This window comes from Cucumis melo, chromosome 3 (genome assembly GCF_025177605.1).
Source record: "Cucumis melo cultivar AY chromosome 3, USDA_Cmelo_AY_1.0, whole genome shotgun sequence".
In the NCBI taxonomy this organism is placed as follows: domain Eukaryota; kingdom Viridiplantae; phylum Streptophyta; class Magnoliopsida; order Cucurbitales; family Cucurbitaceae; genus Cucumis; species Cucumis melo.
In genome coordinates, this window is record NC_066859.1 from 927,652 (window position 1) to 944,784 (window position 17,133).

The 17,133-nt window shown below is 32.4% G+C and overlaps 1 protein-coding gene across 1 annotated transcript; it reads right to left on the reverse strand.

Annotated features, from left to right (window-relative positions):
• Positions 1–3,988: 3,988 nt before the first annotated feature.
• Positions 3,989–7,887, reverse strand: LOC103485433 (tRNA (carboxymethyluridine(34)-5-O)-methyltransferase). The gene is made up of 3 exons (XM_008443024.3): positions 7,655–7,887; positions 5,140–6,248; positions 3,989–4,384 (listed from the first exon to the last, which is right to left on the reverse strand). Exons 2-3 carry the CDS (start codon positions 6,225–6,227, stop codon positions 4,297–4,299), a joined length of 1,176 nt encoding a protein of 391 aa, XP_008441246.2. The 5' UTR covers positions 6,228–6,248; positions 7,655–7,887; the 3' UTR covers positions 3,989–4,296.
• Positions 7,888–17,133: the final 9,246 nt, after the last annotated feature.

A 17,133-nucleotide genomic window follows, 5' to 3' on the forward strand; every position in this document is an offset into this window, starting at 1 on the left:
GGGCATAATCAAGGTCTATAGTTTAAATCATTCTAAGTTCAATTGTTGGCAAACATGTTCTTAGGGTAAGTAGAAAAATTCTTTGCAAATGGGCACCCCAATTAGTAGTCCTTTTTCATCTTAAAAAATAAATTTAACTTGGACTATTATTGAAGCGATAATTTTTTTATCCAAGGAAGTTCCATAGCAAGGATTTCAATCCCAATGTACATTTGCTAGTCGACACATTTGATGACTTTGCAATGTATTGTCCTATTCGTCATTTTATTATAATTTATTTGTCAACTACATCTTTGGTTTAAGTTTTGAAGAAAGTGATTTTTAAATATAGAAAAACAAACCAAACTATTTACGATTTAAATAAAGTTTTATATGTTCTTTTAGTCCAACTACAACATTATTGAAAAGTGAAGAATACCCGACGTTTTGAATACCTAACATTACTTGTTGATTTTTTAGGCCCAAAATTCCCTACAATTCCACGTTGAAGACAAATTCCTTGTGATTCTTCGATCACAGTTGAAGATAAAATTCCTCTTCTTCTTATCCTCTTTTTTTTGCAACCGACGACAAACTCATGAAGAAGAAAGCCGGCGATAGTTGGAACTAAAAGAGGAAGAGCACAAGAAGTAGAAAGCTTAAAGGAAGAGAAATGGAGGTTAAATTGACAAGCGAGAATAAAATGGGAGAGCCTTTACGATAAAAGGGAAGAAAGAGAGTGTGAGAAATGAAAGAAGCTAAAGCAAACGGTGGGATTTTTTCTTTTACATGAAAATTTGATTTTTTTTACTGATAATTATTAAATTTTTGGTAAATTTGAAAAATTAATGATAATTAAGACTTAACAAAACAATGATAAACATCTATTAGTGTATATGTGAGAATAGGAAGTAATAGTGGTCTATCATTATCTATTATTGATAGTCAATGATTAATAGTCTATCAATACAATAAGTTGAGTTCAAATTAGTTGAACTTAAGCTCGATTTGAAATTCAACCAATTGAAGAAGAAGAAACATGATAGAAAATACAAGTTTATAATTGATAGATGTCGATAGAAGTTTATCAGTATTTATCAGTGATAAAAACTAATAGAATTATGTCATTGATAAACGAGTGGATAAAAGTCTATTAATAATAGAAACTGATACAAATTTATATTTAATATAGGTCTATAGAAATTTATCACTTTCTATCGACGTGCTTATTAATGATAGAAATTGATGGAAGTCTGTTATACTACCGGTGCTAGAAACTTATATGAGATTGGTAGAAGTCTATTAATATGATAGAAACTCGTATAAGCCTATCGGTGTATATTAATGGTAGAAACAAACACAACAAGTCTCATTGATAGAGATCGATCGAAGTTTATTAACCTCTATCAATGATAGACTTATTTTATTCAACCTCCAAACTGATAAAAATCTATACGAACAAAAATAGAGGAAGTGTTGGACATCTGTATTTCGATTAAATGAAAATGGAAAAGACTTCTTAATAAAGAAGATGAAGAAGGAGAGTGAAAGACAATGATGAATTCCTATCACTAAGGAAGAATGAATACATGATATTCTGATATATACATAGATCTAATCTAATGAGGGCAAAAAGGGAAAACAGTGGAGGAGGAAGATGAAAAAGGTTGGACGTGGTAGAGAAATATTGATGCTGAAATATGAGGGGAAGAAACCGGGGGAATGTTTTAAGAGGTTGATTGAAGCTCTTGAGGATTGTAAGGTGGCACAGCTGAGAAGAAGAAAGAAAGGTGGCGGCTGTGATTGCCGAAGAAGAAGAAGGCGATGAGAAACAAGAGGATGGATCAACGATTGATCGAAAGTGAAAAATTGAGGGTAACCTCTCCTGCTTTACATTCTTTCTCTTGCTATTATATGTAAATTATTTGGTAATTTTGCCATCTATAAAAATTCCCCTTTTTTTAAAAATATGTCATTTAGGATGCCGTCGGAGAAAAAAAAGAATTACAGAGAAAAATGATTATAACAATCTTAGGATTATGATAATTCTAATATTATGATAATATGTGTTTGGGAAAAAGGTTATTATTAGTAGTGTTATGATAATATGTGCTTCGGAAAACAAAAAATATGAAATGTAGTGTTATGATAGTATGTGTTTGGAGGAGGGATTAAGATAGTAGTGTTATAATAATGCATTTGGGGGAAGGGTTATTATTGTAGTAATTTAAAAAACAATAATAGAATTTAGATTGAGTTATTTGGGTAGGGTAACGTAGGACAGTAAGAAAGTAAAAGAGAGGATAAGATATTGTTATTTAGGGATTAGGATAACCTTAATCCCATCTATCATAATCCTTGGACCAAACACGGTTTGACCCAATTTTCTAATCATTTTTCCTTAAAACCCCACCCCAAACATACCTTTAGTATCTAAATTTTTTCTAACTAAAGAGTAGTTCATTTAGAATAATTGCATTTGGTCCCTAAATTTTCAAAAAGTATCTTTTTAGTTAGGTGTTTGGGGAGGAAAAAGAAATGACAAAAATAGTGGAGATGGAAAAGAAAGGAAACTAAAATAGTACTTTCCACGTTTGGGTAAGAACAAGGAAGGGAAAGGAATAAGTTTAATCCCCTTATTTCTTATTAATTCTCTCTTTCTTCTTCAAAAGTTGTGCTATTATTATTATAAATTAAGAAATTTATTATTATTATTATTATTATTATTATTGTCTTAATACTATATTTTAAAATAGAGTTGTTCGATGAAACGAAACTCGCTTATGATCATTCTACTCGATAACTTGCGATTGTCTGATTGAACCGCATGATGTACAAAGTAATTGACATTCACCGTTTAACTGCATTAAAAAAAGTCGTATTTCATTTCTTTTCAATTCTATTATGTTGGTTGTTTTTTTAAATCGATTGTTAACGATACACAATTTTCAGATATTGTACTTATAACATCAATTTAAAGTAATTTCTTTCGCACGTAAAACATTAATTAATATTTGACACGAAAAGCTTGCATACAAAATGTTCAAACTTAACATCGTATTTACGAAAGCTAATGAAATATATTTTTCGATAAAAATTCCAAATTCTGGTAAATAAAATACAAATATTTGGATATTGAATTTACAATACGAATTAAAAAAGACATACATTTATACGAATTTAAAAAATAATAATAATAATTTTTTTTTGCCATAATTTCTCACTTATTTCTTCTCCAAACAAGGATTATCATAATCCATCATATTCCTTCTCACATAATTATTTCCCAAAGAAGGATTATAATAATCTCCACAATCCTCTTGCATATTCTTTCTCCAAACAAGGATTATCACAATCCTTCCTTTTTCATAATCTCCATTTTCTTTGTTATTTTTCTTATTCCTTTCCTTTCCCAGACACCACTCAAATTTCAAGAATAGGTGTTTTAAACATTCTTGAAACATTTTTTTTTTATATTAATCTAAATGGTTATAACATTTTAAATTACAAGTTTAAAACTCAGGGCTAAAACACTATCGAAGTCAGTAATTTCACCTCATCTTTTTATTTCAAGTTTTTACGTTTATTGACATATTCTCTCTCTAATATCCATAATTAATGAGAAACTTCGTCTCACAATTGTACACTCTAAACACAAATTTACTAACTGCATTCAGTGATCGAGTCTCTCTAGAAACCAAATACACACATCCTTAAAAACTCGGTGATACTAAAAAGTACCTTGTGAAGACTCAGTGAGCAAAGCAGGAAAAAGGTTGAACTTCAAGATGGATTTCTATGGAAGAAACGATAACCTACTGAGAAGCTACACTTGCACCCATAAATAGTCACCTACTAAATGTCAACAAACGGTCCATGCTATCTAACCCATTTGACAAAATAACAAATTATAATTGGTGTTTTCTAAATCCGGAAAATCTTGCACCAGAAACCTGAGCCTATAAGGAATTAAACTATCTATTTCTGAAAACTTTCTCAAGAGATGAGATGGTAAAAACAAGTTTTTATTAGAAAGAAGCCGATCTTTTTCAATGAAAATAATCTACAACTGAACCAAAGGACAATCCAGCGAATTATTCATCACAATACAATCGAAAATCCTTACAGTGCGTGCATTTTCTCCAAGAGAGCCGGCAGATCTTCCATCTCCACACTTTTACTGGACGATACGAACAAAGCTGAGGTAGCAGCTTACTTTAGCAGGGCCAGTTATTTTGAAAGCCTGACTTGAGTTCGCACAGCAGGCAGACATGCTCGAATCATATCTTCATTGTGGCAATGAACCCGTTTAAATACTCACACAATCTTCTCAAGAACTATACACCAGTTTGATTTGTCATAAAAACGATCGACTACTACAGCATTGTCCATACCAGAAATCAACCTACAAATGGGCCCAAGATGATCAGGCAGGTAAAAGAACAAATTATTATGTAAACATGTATTTGTATATCAAGGGGATAAATAAATCGAAAAAGAATTTGTCTTGAATTACGATATAATGAGTTCCCTAATTCTACAGAGATGGCATCTTAAGTCAAATGAAGGAATGATAAGGAAATTGTGAATGATCCTGGTTACCAGTTATAACCTAATGACATAGTAATGAAACTTGGACTAGTAACAAGGCACTGCTCCAGGAACAAATTTATATATGCCTCTAATAACCCAAATTAGACATCAAAAGAAGATAAGCTTAATTTTAGGTCCCTTTACTAAACTCCCATACATTCCTAAAATGGACTATGAGTAATCAACGGGAGCAACATCAACTACCATGTGCAAAACCAAACTTTACTGCCACCGGTGCTTCTTGCAACTTTGTTAGTTAGAAAGTTAGGATTTTCTTCTCTTTCTTTCTTTCTTTCTTTATTATTTTGTTTTGCAGGCATTAAAAAAATGTCTACATCATTCCCTTTTTGTCAAATTTTAATCCAGCTAGTTTTCTGCCAAAAATATACGGCTTATGTAATGCATAGAGTATCAGAGGAAGGGAATAAGAGACACAGTTGAACACACTAGATCTAGAGCAGCACAGTCACATCCGAAATAAAATGTATTCAAGAGACTCACTCATATGCAACAATCGACAGCAGACCAGAAAAACAAACATACAATAGAGATGAGGGAGAGGAATACCCTTCAAGTTCGCCTTCACTGAAAACATGATAGTATCTGCTATACACAACAGCTGCTTTCTTATCATCTTTTTTTGCCAAACCACTAGCAAGGGCACTGGCAGACGTGCCACTCACTTCTGCACGATGATAAGGTAAGTGCCATGGGACAAAATACTCTTGTTGGGTCTTCAATAAGTTTTCGTGGTTGCAATTCGCCAAATCATTTTCACTTTGCGAGTGTAGAGGTTTATTTTCTGGTATGCTTCCAGTCAAGTTTTCTTTAGAATCCCTTAGACAAATACCTGAATTATTTTCATTCATTTCAGGAATACTTTCAAGTGCCACTGATGATGGACTACGAACGCGAGGACTACCAGGTCCAACCCACTCTTCAACATACTTCTCTGAAAGTGGCATCCATTTCGTCAATAAAGATTTGTCCTCCTGCTCAACAGCCCAGACTGTTATTAAAACCAGGCCACCTTTTTTGACAACGCGTATTAATTCTTCAATTGCTTTCTTCCTCCTGTTCTCAGTACTTAGATGATGTAATACAGCTATAGAAATGGCTGCATCACCAAAACCAGTTCTGTAAGGAAGATTTACGGCGTCAGCCACCAAAACTTCGTGGCCCCGTTCATTACAAATTTTGATAAGTTGGGCACTAATATCACATCCAATAAAAGAGCAATTGGGATTATAACCCAAGTACTTTCCATTACCACAGCCAGCATCCAAGACGAGAGACCCTAGAGGTAATGAGGATAAGAATGATGCAACTTTGGGCCACTTTGCATATCGAGTGGAACTAAAGTGGGGTGCAATGGCATCATAAACACGATGCACATACTTTTTTTCGATTTCAGGGGTGCACTGCACATTTGACGCTGAACATCCCTGAATAGCACAAGACAGTTGTGTATGCGTTTCATCATTCAATGGATGAGGATCTGCATTAGAACCACCCTTGACTTTAATCTCTTTCATAGTACAATTAAGTCTAAAATGATGGCCGCTACCACTTACAACAGAGGATAAACCCAAGATCTTGCAACTATGACAGAAGTGTTTGCTCACTCTTGAAGCACAATCAAAAGATTGAAGCATAAAAGTTCAGTTAGGTGTACCCTGCAAGAAACCAAGGCTCTATAAGGTCTAAAACTATCGCAGTTCTATAACTATCTTTAGAACTCAAGGACACAGTACAACCTATAGAACATATCCTGTTCAAGTAAGGTAGTGCAGTTCTATAACAATCTAGAAGACAATTATAAATATACTCATACACCAACATCTTTTTATAAGAACAAACATGTATAAAAGAATACACAATAAGCTAGTTAGAATCCAAGGCTACAAAGGGCCGGCTTAAAGGACATCTCCCAAGCCACAACATGGGTGATTATAAGAAGCACCCCGATATATATTAATTAAGATAATTGTTATTGTTAATCCAGTACTAGGCTCTCCAACTAGAGGCTGTGTATAATACAGCAATTAAAAGATCCAAAAATCCCTGTGTTTCACTTCTGCAAACATCCATCTTCCTACCTAATACAATTGTTTGATTAAGTTAATTTTGTTTTCATCCTAATCGAATACAAAAAATAATAATAACAACCTTTGTAATTTTTCTTGCTTTTTCCAATTTTCATTTTCCATTTAAAAATGTGCTGAAACAAGTCATCATAAATCTTTTCATTTCAAAATCTTAAACAATGACAAAGTAAACAAACTGTAAACACAGTTAATTGTATTCAGTTAAGCTGTTGCACGGGCTCGATGACTGCCATTCAAATTGCAGCATTACACACTAGAAGCTTCAAACCTCAGTTATTTTCTCCATCAATTCCTTTCAGTGGCTTAATATGAGACATTGCAAATTCCCTGCAACTCTTTTGAAAGTTATTTGGAATTCTCAGTTCTTAAGACAATACATCCTCTTCTTTTGGATTCTTTTACTCCACGAATCCATGCTCGGATAGATTACAGAACGATAGCCAAACATCAAGTCCGGTCATTGGCTTAACAAATTGTTTATTCATTCACTGTTAATGCACACCAAGGATTCTGGTCTTCTCAGTTCCTTCAATCTTACCGAATAGCTCCCTCTAATATACTGGATTTGATTCTTTTAATTATAGCAAGGTCTTTATCCAGAAGGAAAGGCAATCTCATTTAGACAGGTCTAACCAAAATATGGACAAACAGAAATGGTAGACATCGGAGGATTGAGGAAAAGGACAAGGCAATAATGAAATGGGTTAACATTAATGTAGCAACTTGGCCGTATTATCATATCAAAGATCATCACATTCATCATTGACTCTTCACAGATTTCCAAGGGGGGCCAAAAAAGGGGGGAGGAAACAAAACCCACTATCCTAAAACAGGGTAAGAACCAAAAACACCCAAGCAATCGAAATGTAAGAAACTAACAAATAACACCAGTATGAGAGTAGAGAAAACACGGTACAAATAACAAAATCCAAAGCATGATTTACATAGATCTAGAAAGCGAGAAAGAAACTCACGATAGCTCTCAAGTACGGCGTGGGGGCATGATTGAGCTCAAAGATTAGAAAGAAAAAGAAATGGAAGGTTGAGATTGTGGAATCTAGTTCGTGATTGGGAAAAGGAGAAGAAAGAAGAAGAGAAGATGGAGGCACAAATCTCGCAATGGGAGCTTCTTCAAGTGGTTGGTTGGTTGGTTGGTGGTCTTCGTCGTCAAGTGAAGAGGATGAAGTGCCCTAATTTCACTCTACATTTCATTTACCACTCTTCTCAATACCTAATTAATTAATTAATTCCTTAAATTATAAATTAAAATCTTTAATTTTAATAAATGTCTAATAAATCTCTTTATTTATTTATTTATTTATTTATTTATTTATTTATAACTATGGAGCAATGTTGACTTTCGAGAAGTTTATGCTTCTACGTAGGAATACGAAAATTTCTCATATAACCACATTGTCATCCATTTTATCTTGTTAAAATTTTTATTTAGTAAAAGATGAAGTCATACAATTTTATTAGAAGAAGTTATACTATTATTAAAAGTATATTTTTTTGTTACACATTCAATAAATAACTAATAAGGTTTTAATGTTAATGGTTTTTGCGATATAAATTAAAGAGTGGAAATATTTGTCCAAAAGAAAAGTTTTTTGATTGTGTTATTAGGCTAATATTTCATCAATATATCTTTTTTTTACATACATGACATCGTACTAAGAGTTGTTTCATTATCATGCACCATAATTGTATGTTTTATGAGCATTGGACTTGCATGCATGTTATGAACGGTTGGTTAGTATTTTATTTAAAAATCTCATTAGTCATTGCATTTAGTCATTTCTTCTCGAAGATATTAATGAATTTTATTCATTTTAGACTTTTATGATTGTTGATGAAATTTCACATGCTACACCTCATGCTATTAAATAACTTTGAGTAATTGAATCATTCTCTTTCTTTAAAAAATATTAAAAGAGTCAAAGTTTTTACAAATTAGCTCAAAAGATCTTCACCCCTTCCATCATTATCGGACTAAAAGAAAAGTCAAGATCATCGAAAAGTTCACCAAACCCAAGTGCAAGTAATCAGAAATGATGCATGTCAAAGAGTTCAAAGAACAAATGTCAGAAATTTTAGAACTACTCGCTTCATATATAAATAAACCATTAGTAGGGGCATTTGAACAGGCAAAGTTTGTACAACATCAAACCTTAGATGCATATTTCACTACCCACATTGGTTTTACTCCTAAGAAGTTATCAGATGCATGATAAATAGGACTAAGGACATACTTTGCATAAGATCATATTCAAACTCCATGACTAGTGTGCCATTTGGATGATTCATGTTCTACTCACGAATGTGCAATGCTGAATTGAAGAATGCTAAAGATGTAGGGAAGCATGCATGTAAACATAAGATTTTTTAGAAGAAAGGTTTGCGTGCAATAGAATAAATCAAAATTTTCAAAGACCTTAAGGTGATACAATTATGTATGGCCTTTTATTCCACCAAAGTTCAAGATCTAGAAATTTGAAAAGTATAATGGGGCAATTGCCTCAAAAGTCATCTCATCATGTACGATCGAAGAATTTCAGTTCGCTTCCAAAACAATAAAATTGTTGATTCACCACTTTCAAGAATGCCTAACTTGGCATTATTTGATCTCATGACAAGGAGTCTATTCTTTATTAGGTAGGATGAAGGTGCTATGAAGGTGTCAACCTAGTTGATATGTTTTGATGCGCCTACTGATCCCACCTCTCATTTTAGTTGTTGTTCACAAAGGATAGTCTAATTGGCTCAATTGCCATTGGTGTGTGTGGTTGGATATCTCTCAAGTGCACTAGTATTGAAATAGTACAAGGATAGTATTAATTTGGCCTTATGCCCTTTAAATCTCCAGTATATAGAAAAGGAAGCATTAGCCACTTTCAAGGAATATTCTTAAAGATGTAGAAAATAGTTGACCAGGGGCAACCTCCATTGATTAAGGAAATGTCATCAGTTTTTATAAGCATTATGAATGCTTCATACTATGACGATGAGAGAAAGACTTGAGAGCGAAGTTTAAAAGAGAAAGGATTTCAAATGATGAAGCAAAAGTTAGCATCAGCAAAAGCATGACCCCACTAAAAGAAAAAGACAAAGTGCATGAGATTAGCTCGGCGTAGAGCATTATTAGCATGTGTTACCACTTTCATGTAAACAAGTGAACTATAAAGAGGAAAAGTAAACTATATAATCAAATCAACAATCGACAAAGATGTGGCACCAAAGCACCTTGTCTTTATTGTCTTTAGAAGTGGAAGTCCATTTGATTAGTTGAGTTCTTCATGCTCACAAAAAAGTGAGTTTCACAGTTTGAAAGTTAAAGAGTTATCAAGGATTGGTAGAGAAATATGAGAATATTTTCATTGGCTATCCTTAAGATTGGGGCAGGAATTTTGTAACAGGGGCACATTTTAATCTTTTGTTGAATTGAATTACGTCTCAATAGCTACGTATGTTCTATTTTTCTACAATAAAATGTATTGTTGGCTTCTACTCTATTTTTTAATATTATATTTATCCTCCCTATTTGTCCATCATGGAGAAAACATATGATATTAATGAAGACTTTAGAAATGGAATCAACATATAAAGTTTTGGTTTTAAATTTCCATCTGTTAATCATGAAGAGAAGAATTAAAATATGTTGTGCAAGGGAACAAGAGGATTTTTTAGCTATCAAGTTAAAGCTCTTTTGGAAGTAGTATAAGCCTACATTTGACAACAAAGTATGTTTGTTTAGCTATCATACTTTCACTTTGTGAGTATAAAGATGTGTCAGGTTATACCTAGATTGGGTACAAAATTTTTGTAGCATTATCTATATTTCATATTGAAATTTGAGTTGGTAAAATAAAAATATCCAACAAATTATCTGTATTTTTAAAAGTGATCATAAGATGCTACCATCAACTGGGACAATTCCCTTTCATTTAATTTAAGGGTGAAACAAAATTTTCTCCTTCAAAGGTTATAAATATTCATTTGAGTATGACGACATTTGAAGATTTAGATTAAATTGCAAGATATCTAATGCTTATCATTGCTACTAGCAAAAGGGAATTAGCATGAGTCTTCCTTTTTTTTTTTCTTTTTTTATCAAAGACCATTTGAGGCAATCTCCCTAGTATATAGGGTGAACTAGCTTTCTCATCAAAGTTTGGATGTCATCAATCTTAGTGAGATTACATTGCAGACTATAGGATGTTCGTCATTATTTCTTGTATAAGAGAATCAGTTTCGAAGAGGATCATCTTTTTTTTTAAAAAAAAAAAAAACTATAAGAGCCTTTAAATGTCTTTTGTTACGAAGAGTAAAGATTGAAGAAGAACTTTAAGATCAAGATCTAAGTACAAGACCACTATCTTTTATGGACCCATATATTTACCATCAGTCTCGAAGACTAAAGATGATGTTTTATTTGGTGAATAATCGGTCCAATAAGATTTTCAAGGCAAATTAGAAACCAGATTACAACTCAAGTTCATGATACCTAATTGCCAGTTTTTGTGAAAAAGTAAACCAACTATTTTGTATTCTTTAACTTGTTTCGTTTTTTTTTGAAAATAATCTAGAGGATATGATTAAAAGATAAAATAAAACTATTAAAATAAGCATGTTACTAAGCATATTCATGAATGACATTTATCTTTTTGTTTTTAGTTGTGATCGTGTTTGTTTATCCCTTGCCTCCAACTCGTTTATTCTTTGATGAGGTGTTTGTTTTATCCATGGCCTTTGACACCTTACTATTGCAATGACGTTTATCTTACTCCTGGCCTTCGATTTATTTATTCTCTTATCATGAGACACTTGTTTAATCCCTAACCCTTGACACCCTATTATTGCAATGACACTTATTTTATCCTTGGCCTTCAACTCATTTATTCTTTTCATGAGACGTTTATTTTATCCATTGCCCTTGACACCATATTGCTACGATAGTGTTTGTTTTATCCCTAGTCCTTGACACCCTATTGTTGTGATGGTACTTGTTTTATCCATAGCCTTCAGCTCATTTATTCTTTATCATGAGGTGCTTGTTTTATCCGTGGCCCTTGACACCCTATTGCTACAATAGTGCTTGTTTTATCCATAACCTTCAGCTCATTTATTCTTTCTCATGAGGTTCTTGTTTAATCCACTACAAGAAAATGGAGCTTTCCTGACGTAGATTTACGCGTTGAGAAAGACAAGGTCGAGAAATAGATGCTACGCTGATGCCGTGAACTCTGTGTCGGTAGTGGTCTTCTGTCTCAATGTAGTGTTCAAGACCTTGAGCAACTAACCACTTCCTCGACGCCATGTAGTTACACATTGGAGAAACCTGAAATTTAAATAATAATATATCTTTTCCCTGACGCAAAGAAAGTATACTTGGCGATTTCCTAGCTATGCCTGACGTGGAAGTCTCTGGCGTCGAAGAAAATGGAAATTATTATTTAAATTTCAGGTTTCCACGACGTGTATTTGCATAGCATCAAGAATTCACTACAAGAAATTGATCTTTTGTCGATGACAAAAATTGTCGATGTATCTTCAAAAATGTTTTGACTTTTCTTAACCGTTGGCATAGGTCTATCAGAAGAGCCTCCGCCGACAACGAAAAAGAGAATGTCGGTGTGTACCGGAACTACTTACGGAAGTGAACAAATGGAACTATGCCGACACTAGAAATTAATCTTTCGCAAAAGAATATTCACCGACGGCAAAAAATATTTTGTGGGCATTTATTGTGCCAACGGTGTGAGAATGTCATTGACATATCCTCGTATTACCGATGACATTTATTGTCGACAATGTATATCTATCACGTTGACATTTATAGTTTTCATCAGTATATCCATGAAATGCCGATGCTTTAGAATAGTAGCGTGGACAGAAGCCTGTTTTTTAAAAATATATATAATTTATATTTATGTTGTTTTTTCACCATTCTTTTGGTCTGTACCTAAACACAATTCAAAATATAGAAATAGAAAATATTAAAATTCATTTAATGTTTCAATAAAAGTTACAATCGTTTCTTACAAAATTAACATAACCAAAAAAGTAAATTCATCCAAAATAACAAACATTATAGAAACAATACATAAACCGTACATAAACTTCTAATTTGCTTGCCATGAAGTGATCTCCATTGAAAGTTGAACCTGGAAAACAAATAAAAAGAAAACAATAGAAACATAATCAATAATCTAGTATATTTTGTACTTTACATATATATACAAAAACTTTACATACTTAAATTTCTTGAAAAATAAACTTAGAATAACAACTTACATACTTTTTTCTATAACAAAAACAATAATAACTTACAAAACTAAATAATCCAACTAGTAAACCTTCAAAGACCTACATTTTACGTCTTAGAAAATATACACATAAGTCGCAACTTACAATTTATCTCACATCATAAAAACAACATATAGACTCACATTTCAAACCACATCTAAACTTAAAATCCAAACTTATACTCATGAATTTTTCTCTACAACCAAAACAATGACAACTTATGAAACAATGACAACCAAAACCTACATTTACTTGTCAGTACGAAACAAAGATCGTCTTGAGGGTTCCATAGCAGAAGCATTCATTATGAATAAATATTTGACCTTCTGCTTGATGTATAGCAAGAATAGAGACAAGATTCAATAGAAATCCACAGAATGATGACTCAATGAATAGACAACTTGGTTGTGACTTTGATGTATTTAAATAGAATGTACGACTAATGTGGGGTCAGTTGTGAGGACACAACTGAAGATGAGAAAAGAATGTGTCATTGGTATATTCTGAACAATTGTTGTTAAATAGAATTTTATCAAGGTAAATTTTGTACAATCAGTTACTTGTCAGTTCATATATTGTATATGACTAAGTCAAAATTCGTTTTAATGTTTGATATGATTACTAAGCATAGAACATTTGAGCTTGATAAACACCAGAGGGAGGATGAATTGTTTTCAGCTCTAAAGTATAGTGTTTTACTATAGTAGTTATTCTAACCTACATAACATTATGTAGATGTATTCATGGATGTATTCATTACATGAAAGAGATGAAACATTTGATGATCTTTACTCCATAGCGTTGGGGCCTATTAATCAAGTTTGCACGTACAATGGTTGCTTTGTAAAAGGATTACGTTTTCAGTCAATAGAGCGTGACAATGCTCGGACTACTTAGAATAGTGACATGGCATATGGAGAAACCAAAGCCGATGAAACGAATTATTATGGTATATTGCAAGAGGTCTTGGACTTAGAATATCCTAAGTGTACACGTCTTTTTAAATGTAATTGGTTTGACACAAATGTCAAGAAGAACAAATTTCATTGTGATTTAGGGTTTAAAATAATAAATGCTTCCCATTTTTGGTACACTGAAGACCCATATATATTAGCTACTCAAATTATGCAAGTTTTCTACATTGACGACCTAAAACTCCACAGTAATTGGAAAATTATGTAAATTGTCCAAAATAAACAAGTATGGGATGTCTCAAAATTTGAAGAATTAGAAGATGATAGACTTGAGTTATTAGAAGCATCTAGTTCAATTGGGGTTGATGAATCCATACACGATATCCCATTTTGTAAAGGCGACGTTGAGCCTACTGTTGTTGATCATGAAGAGACAGAAATAAAGATCAATCCACAATCGATGACGACTTTATAAATGATGAACCTGAACAACTAGAAACTTCAGATTAAGATGGTAATGAATAAAAGGTATATACTATATACTTATAACATAATTATTTTAAAATCTAACCACTTATAGTTGATTTTGCAGCTTAATGGTACATTCAGATCAAACACAATCGGTATTGACTGAAGTTGAACAAACAAACACTCCATCAGTCGATCGTTCCACTCCATCAGGTATTAATATGGTATGTAAGTTTATTTCTTATACGTTACTGAAATTATCTAAAATTTGTTTTACTTTTAGGATCTCAGTCATGTATGAAAAAGCGAGGAATGGGTGTAGAGGGTACGACGATCGAAACATAGAACTAGACAAGTTTGTAGAAAAACATGGAAAGATCAAGATAGAGATTAATGAAGAGGGAGGGAAACTAGTAATTGCTTTTGCCCTTAAAAGTGCGTTCGGAATTGGTACTGCAATTCGAAACACTATTCCATTGAGTTGCAAGAACTGGAAGGTGGTACCTATGGGTCGTAAGAGAGCTTGTGATTGATCGGTTGAAGGTACGTTTGTGTTTCTTTTATGCATTCTTATACTACTTTAAATGTAAAAGCGATTCATTTATACATATATTATTGAATATGCAGACACATTTTGAATTTGATCTCACTAACATGGTTGTGAGAAAATACTTGAAAGAAAAGATGTAGAATGCTTTTAAAGCATTTAGAGCAAACTTGCACAAATATTATTGTGAATTTGATGATCCTATTGAAACTTGTGCCAATCCACTAGATAGAATAACACATGAGGATTGGAACGTTATGTGTGATAAATGGGAAACAGATGCATGGATGTTTTTCTTAGTTTAGAAAATTATTTTACGTGAATATTGTGTACTTGTTCTTAATCTCTATTTCAATTAGATAAAACGAGAGACAAACAAAAGAAGTTGTTCTGTTGTTAAGTTCAACCATGTCACAAGGGCGAAGTCATTTCTCTGAGTTCGACATGAATTGGTATGATGCATCGTAATTATCTTTTGTATTATTGTATGAGTCTTTTTTTAGTAATCTTAATTGCATTCTTTTTATAGAAAAAGAAAAAAGGTTGTGATGTTAATGAGGTAGAGGTATTCCTTGAAACACTTTCGTGAAAAAGAAGGAAGAATCAATGATAAGGCAAAAGATGCATACATAAATTTGTTTTATCATACATAAGTTTGTTTTATCATGACTAAGTAAATTCATGTATTATTAAATATATTTAATCTAATTAGAACTTTCAGATAGTTGGAAATGCAACGAATTATTGCAGAGTCAACTGAAGCTGGTGTTTAGACAACCTCTAGTGCGAAGGCATGCGAAATTGTATTAGGAAGTCGCTCAATGCAAATTATCAACCCAAAAAGTGGTGGATCGTTAGGTAGTAATGTTCATCTACATGTGAGAAAAAGAAGAATGAGATGACATACCCTAAGAAAGCAAATGAAAAGTTAACCAATGAACTTGCAAAATGGGAACAAAGGTGGGCTGACATAAAAAAAAATGGATCTAGGAGAGGAAGAGGAAGATGATGCACCTTCAAACACTCAAGTATTTTTCTAAACTAAAAATTGAAAAATTATATTGTTAAAGCATGTCTCAATATTATGTGTGGCTATCCATGGTAGCTAATCATGCATACATTTCACATTTATTTTTGTACTTGAGTTGAAATATTTTGTGGCTATCCTGCAGTTACGGTAGCCAATCATGCATATAGTGGCATTTCACATTTAGGTTTTTAGATGGTTTGTCGAAATATCACTTAGACAATTTTTAGATTTATTGTAGTTGATTTTGTGTTTTGTTATCACACTTAGGCATTGGAAAGTTTAAGACACTTTTAGGTCTTTGGATACTTTATTCATTTGAAACAAGTAGTTAGAGTTAAAAACACTTTTTAGCACATTTTTTAGTTAGACTTTAGTTTCAAAGTCTACTTGGGCATGTAAGTGTTGTTTTAAGAGTTAAAATGTCACCTAGACACTTTTAAGGACTTTTTAGGTAGTTTTTGGGTTTGAAAGTCACATTTAGGCCATTTGCATCTTGTTTTAACATTTTTAGGACATTCTTTTAGGTTTTTTGGATGACTTGAAACATATGAGGATTTTTTTGTCTTAAAGTACACATGTCATTTGTTTTTGGCTGTTTTTATACTTGATTCATTTTAAACAAGTAGTTATGATTTAGCATGTTTTTATACATTTTAATGTACCTTTTTCAGGTTTATGTAGTTTGAAGGAGCGGGTGACTATTTTTTTTGAAGATTTTTCTACTGAGTTAACCATTTTTTTGTGTATTTAATATTTTTTTTTCTGTGCCAAAATGAAATTTAATATAGCTTAGGTTTATATATTTAATATAGCTTATGTTTATATATTTTGTTATTGCAACTAAAGAATTATGGTTTGTCATATTTTGACAAAGTGTTAATGGTTTGAAATATTTTCTTTTTTAAATTTTTTGTTGCAATGTTCGATATATTTTGTTATAGCTAGGAAATTCATTATATATTTGAAAATTAATTTAGAAGCATACAATATTAATAATAAATAGAAAAAAAATAATACTTGTTTTTGCCACGGTTTTTGTTGTAGCTAAAAATATGTTGGTAGTTAGAAAGCTTTGGCGACGTTTTGTGCATGGATAAAAAAGAAACAACTATTATCTACCGACTCATCATTCGTGGCCATAGTCAAATTTCTATCTAAAAAATACTTGACACATATCTACCAACAAAT

Excerpts from the sequence above, each read along its gene's own strand:
- LOC103485433 (XM_008443024.3), bottom strand. The coding sequence starts at position 6,227 with ATGCTTCAATCTTTTGATTGTGCTTCAAGAGTGAGCAAACACTTCTGT. Across the intron at positions 4,385-5,139 it reads AGTGAAGGCGAACTTGAAGG|GTTGATTTCTGGTATGGACA; the intron begins GTATTCCTCTCC and ends GCCCATTTGTAG.